The sequence below is a fragment of the Pristiophorus japonicus genome, chromosome 27, assembly GCF_044704955.1.
Source record: "Pristiophorus japonicus isolate sPriJap1 chromosome 27, sPriJap1.hap1, whole genome shotgun sequence".
In the NCBI taxonomy this organism is placed as follows: domain Eukaryota; kingdom Metazoa; phylum Chordata; class Chondrichthyes; family Pristiophoridae; genus Pristiophorus; species Pristiophorus japonicus.
This window is the reverse complement of record NC_092003.1, coordinates 3,482,113-3,488,112: the sequence shown is the minus strand read 5'-3', so window position 1 is coordinate 3,488,112 and position 6,000 is coordinate 3,482,113. Positions and strand designations below refer to the sequence as shown.

The following is a 6,000-nucleotide window of genomic DNA, read 5'->3' as shown; positions in this document are numbered from 1 at the left end:
CCTAAACTTTGAAAAAAGTTTCGAAAAGTGATTTAACTTTATTTTTTTGGCTGAATTTTCCTAATTTAGATTTTTTTTAATTGAGCACATTTTTTTTTTTAGTTAAATGATCATTTAATTCCCCCCCCCCCCCCCCACCCCCCGCCTTCTCTCTCTGGGGTACAATGTCTTCAGTCCCTGATCTCCGCCTCCCAGAACCGGCTCCCCTCCCAGGGCCAGCTGCCTCCAGGAACTCCCACCCGGGCATGAGCCGCCCGCCGGCTGCTGAGACCCCCGCTGTCGCTTTCAGTGCCTCCCAGGCCGGCCGCCGCTTCTCGCCCGAGCAGCTGGGGGCTGGGATCCCCTTCCTGCTGCAGATGGGTTTGTGGAGGGAGAGTGTGTCGCTGGGGCTGCAGGACGTGTCTCTCCAGGCAGCTAAGGACATCACACTCAGTCTCATCGACAGAAAGGTGAGTGGCAGGCAATGTCTCCTGTTCCTGGGGTGTGTGGGCAATGGGGTAACGTTTGGGGTCAGATAGGGAACTGGCTTTGGCATTTATATCTCTGGTTCAGAATTCCCCCCGTACCCCATTCCTCCCCCCGACCGCTCCCCTCTCTTTCCCCCCCGACCGCTCCCCTCTCTTTCCCCCCCCCGACCGTTCCCCTCTCTTTCCCCCCCCGACAGCTCCCCTCTCTTTCCCCCCCCCATTCTCCCCCTCTCCCTTGCCCTCCATTCTCCCCCCTCTCTCCTCCCTTCCCCCCCCCTCCCTTCCCCATTCCCCCTCCAACCAATTTTGCTGCTGCTCCCCAGGCGATGAGTTCGATCGGGCTGTTCGACTGGGTGAGGCGTTAAGAGTGGAGTCTGCAAATGAAAGGGCAGCCCCACTCAACGGCCAAACAGGCTCGAGGGGCCGAATGGCCTTGCTCCTGTTCCCATGTCCCTTCCTCTGATGACCGCCTCGCTTTTTGCAATTGTCTGCTGATTCGGAGTAGTGAGAATTGTTGTTCTACGTTTTAGTAAAGAGTGTTTGCCAGTTAACCATGGCCTGCCGAAGCTTTGGGTGGGTGGGTGGAGTCATGTGTGTGTTGGTGTTTGTCGAACACTTTGTACTGCCCTGTGAAAAAGTGCTGACTCTCACTGGGGTATGTTCCCCCTCCCCTGAAGGTGCTGACTCTCACTGGGGTACGTTCCCCCACTCCCCTGAAGGTGCTGACTCTCACTGGGGTACGTTCCCCCTCCCCTGAAGGTGCTGACTCTCACTGGGGTATGTTCCCCCTCCCCTGAAGGTGCTGACTCTCACTGGGGTACATTCCCCCTCCCCTGAAGGTGCTGACTCTCACTGGGGTATGTTCCCCCTCCCCTGAAGGTGCTGACTCTCACTGGGGTATGTTCCCCCTCCCCTGAAGGTGCTGACTCTCACTGGGGTACGTTCCCCCACTCCCCTGAAGGTGCTGACTCTCACTGGGGTATGTTCCCCCTCCCCTGAAGGTGCTGACTCTCACTGGGGTACATTCCCCCTCCCCTGAAGGTGCTGACTCTCACTGGGGTACGTTCCCCCTCCCCTGAAGGTGCTGAGTCTCACTGGGGTACATTCCCCCTCCCCTGAAGGTGCTGACTCTCACTGGGGTATGTTCCCCCCTCCCCTGAAGGTGCTGACTCTCACTGGGGTACATTCCCCCTCCCCTGAAGGTGCTGACTCTCACTGGGGTACGTTCCCCCTCCCCTGAAGGTGCTGACTCTCACTGGGGTATGTTCCCCCTCCCCTGAAGGTGCTGACTCTCACTGGGGTACATTCCCCCTCCCCTGAAGGTGCTGACTCTCACTGGGGTACGTTCCCCCTCCCCTGAAGGTGCTGACTCTCACTGGGGTACATTCCCCCTCCCCTGAAGGTGCTGACTCTCACTGGGGTACGTTCCCCCTCCCCTGAAGGTGCTGACTCTCACTGGGGTACATTCCCCCTCCCCTGAAGGTGATGAACGGGATTGCCTTATGAAGAAAGATTGGGCCTGTACTCATTGGAGTTTAGAAGAATGAGAGGTGATCTTATTGAAACATGTAAGATTCTGAGGGGGCTTGACAGGGTAGATGCAGAGAGGATGTTTCCTCTCGTGGGGGAATCTAGAACTAGGGGGCATAGTTACAGAATAAGGGGCCGCCCATTTAAAACTGAGATGAGGAGGAATTTCTTCTCTCAGAGGGTTGTAAATCTGTGGAATTCTCTGCCCCAGAGAGCTGTGGAGGCTGGGACATTGAATATATTTAATGTGGAGATAGACAGATTTTTGAGCGATAAGGGAGTGAAGGGTTATGGGGAGCGGGCGGGGAAGTGGAGTTGAGGATATGCTCAGCCTTGATCTTATTGAATGGCGGAGCAGGCTCGAGGGGCCGAATGGCCGACTCCTGTTCCTATTTCTTATGTTACGTTCTCACTGGGGTACGGGAGGCCCCATTCACCTCTCCAGTACCTTCGCCAAGCGGCCACGCTTTTTGTGTATGATCCCAACCGGGAGCGTCAGCATAACTATTCGACTGACAGAGGCATCACGGGTGAGCTCGTTCCCCTACTTGCTCAACCTCACATAATTTGCAGCCGATTGGGGTGTGGGGGTTGGGGGGGGGGAAGGTCACTGGATGGTGGTCAGGAGGGTGAAAACCTCGCTTGTCTTCCCCTTGGGTGCTGAGACCAATTATAATCTCGATTACTGCCTCCGCTATGGTTCTCTCGCTCGGTAGAGACCCGGGTTGGATCCTGGGGCCTTCTGGGCAAGGCATTTTCTCACTGATCCGCAGGGCTCTTGCTAATCCATTGTTTGGTCCAGCTTTTGTAGAAAGTGAGATTGTCACGAGATAATATGTTCACGCCCACTTCTGATAATGAAATCTGACAAGCACAAAAGCCTGATCTGTTGGATATTAACCATCCTTGTTTGCGAAACGTTACTTCTGGGTCTCAAATTTCTGCCACCCTCTTGTGTCAACGTTTTGCGGCTTTAAATTCCTGTGCCTGTACCGATAATAGAATTGGCTATGTAAACGTCACGTTGTAGTTACACCCTCCCACCAGTGGTGGCGCTGCAGAGCCTCAGTTTAATGTCATCCAAGTGCTGCACTGCAGAGAAACTCGCATGTTCCAATCACCTCTACATTTCCGCTTGCTCCGAGTTTTGCTATTTGTAACTGTAGGGCACGGCTCAATGGGTAGAAGGCCAGGATTTTGAGTCACAAGGTCGTGGTTTGAGCCCCCACACCAGGGACTTAAGCCCCACACTCCCTGTGCCAGTACTGAGGGAGCGCCGCACTGTCGGAGGGGCAGTACTGAGGGAGCGCCGCACTGTTGGAGGGGCAGTGCTGAGGGAGCGCCGCACTGTCGGAGGGGCAGTACTGAGGGAGCGCCGCACTGTCGGAGGGCAGTACTGAGGGAGCGCCGCACTGTCGGAGGGGCAGTACTGAGGGAGCGCCGCACTATCGGAGGGGCAGTACTGAGAGAGCGCCGCACTGGCGGAGGGGCTGTACTGAGGGAGTGCCGCACTGTCGGAGGGCCAGTACTGAGGGAGCGCTGCACTGTCGGAGGGGCGGTACTGAGGGAGTGCCGCACTGTCGGAGGGGCAGTACTGAGGGAGCGCCGCACTGTCGGAGAGGCAGTACTGAGGGAGCGCTGCATTGTCGGAGGGGCAGTACTGAGGGAGCGCCGCACTGTCGGAGGGGCAGTACTGAGGGAGCGCCGGACTGTCGGAGGGGCAGTACTGAGGGAGCACCGCACTATCGGAGGGGCAGTACTGAGGGAGCACCGCACTGTCGGAGGGGCCATCTTTCGGATGAGACGTTAAACCGAGGCCCCGTCTGCCCTCTCGGGTGGATGTAAAAGATCCCGGGGCCACTAATGGAAGAAGAGCAGGGGAGTTCTCCCCGGTGTCCTGGGGCCAATATTTATCCCTCGACCAACATCACTAAAACAGATGATCTGGGTCATTATCACATCGCTGTGTGTGGGAGCTTGCTGTGCGCAAATTGGCGTTTCCCACATTACAACAGTGAGACGGGCACCACATTTCTCCATTGGTGTCCAATTGCGCGCTCGCTCAAGTGGAGACAAACACTTTTAATGGGAATTCAGGCTGGACTGTCGATGGACTGTGGCGGACGTTCTAGCTTGGGATGGGTGGGACACAAGAAACAATCGACTCTGACGAGCAGGACGGGAGAGGGGAAGTCAGGGTTTGGACGCAGGTCGCGATCTGTTTGTTATTGTCAACAGAACTTTTTTAACTGTTTCTGTGGCGGAGTAAATCTCCCTCTACACTGTCCCATCAAACACTCCCAGGGCAGGTACAGGGGGTTAGATACAGAGTAAAGCTCCCTCGACACTGTCCCATCAAACACTCCCAGGGCAGGTACAGGGGGTTAGATACAGAGTAAAGCTCCCTCTACACTGTCCCATCAAACACTCCCAGGGCAGGTACAGGGGGTTAGATACAGAGTAAAGCTCCCTCTACATTGTCCCATCAAACACTCCCACGGCAGGTACAGGGGGTTAGATACAGAGTAAAGCTCCCTCTACACTGTCCCATCAAACACTCCCAGGGCAGGTACAGGGGGTTAGATACAGAGTAAAGCTCCCTCTACACTGTCGCATCAAACACTCCCAGGGCAGGTACAGGGGGTTAGATACAGAGTAAAGCTCCCTCTACACTGTCCCATTAAACACTCCCAGGGCAGGTACAGGGGGTTAGATACAGAGTAAAGCTCCCTCTACACTGTCCCATCAAACACTCCCAGGGCAGGTACAGGGGGTTAGATACAGAGTAAAGCTCCCTCTACACTGTCCCATCAAACACTCCCAGGGCAGGTACAGGGGGTTAGATACAGAGTAAAGCTCCCTCTACACTGTCGCATCAAACACTCCCAGGGCAGGTACAGGGGGTTAGATACAGAGTAAAGCTCCCTCTACACTGTCCCATTAAACACTCCCAGGGCAGGTACAGGGGGTTAGATACAGAGTAAAGCTCCCTCTACACTGTCCCATCAAACACTCCCAGGGCAGGTACAGGGGGTTAGATACAGAGTAAAGCTCCCTCTACACTGTCCCATCAAACACTCCCAGGGCAGGTACAGGGGGTTAGATACAGAGTAAAGCTCCCTCTACACTGTCCCATCAAACACTCCCAGGGCAGGTACAGCACGGGGTTAGATACAGAGTAAAGCTCCCTCTACACTGTCCCATCAAACACTCCCAGGGCAGGTACAGCACGGGGTTAGATACAGAGTAAAGCTCCCTCTACACTGTCCCATCAAACACTCCCAGGGCAGGTACAGGGGGTTAGATACAGAGTAAAGCTCACTCTACACTGTCCCATCAAACACTCCCAGGGCAGGTACAGGGGGTTAGATACAGAGTAAAGCTCCCTCTACACTGTCCCATCAAACACTCCCAGGGCAGGTACATACTTTTAAATGAGACATGTATATTTCTTGTGTTGTCAGCGGGGGGAGTGGGACTGATTGGATCGCTCTGTCACAGAGCCGACACACGCTCGATGTGCCGAATGGCCTCCTGTGTTGTAGGATGCTATGCTTCCAACATAAGATGGTGACGAGAGCTGGGAGTGAGACTTCAGAAATCAACTCCACGTCGCCACCCAGTGGCCAGTACCTGTAACGACATCGTGACAGTTTACATAGCAAAATTGCATGGGAACACGGGTAACAGGAAGTGAGGGACTGCGTGTCCTATGTGAGATGCATATTGGAATCAGGAGAAGGATGGGGTATGGGTGACGTTTTAGCAGCATGTCTGAAGCCTGATATCCGTACCAGAGCTCAGAGAGAAAGAGAGTCGTGGTTGTGATGCTTTACGCAGTTGAATAAGCCTGGCCACTGGGGAGCAGCCAGATAGTCTTGAACGCTGTTCCCTTGGTTTTCCAGCCACCCCGCCCTTCCTCTGAGGCTGGTTGAAGCGAGGTTGAATAGCTGGGACCTGGGAGAAAATCGCACAAGGACTCTTCCTGGGGTCACTGTAACAA

General features: G+C 54.9%; 1 protein-coding gene across 1 annotated transcript in view; it reads left to right on the top strand.

The window, feature by feature from the left end:
* Nucleotides 1–107: 107 nt before the first annotated feature.
* LOC139239417 (serine/threonine-protein kinase D3-like) overlaps nucleotides 108–6,000 on the top strand; it is a 65,347-nt gene continuing 59,454 nt past the window's right edge. The window contains exon 1 of the mRNA XM_070868127.1: nucleotides 108–449. Within this exon, the coding sequence (XP_070724228.1) occupies nucleotides 165–449 (285 nt within the window). The 5' untranslated portion in view covers nucleotides 108–164. The remainder of the gene's footprint in view (nucleotides 450–6,000) is intronic.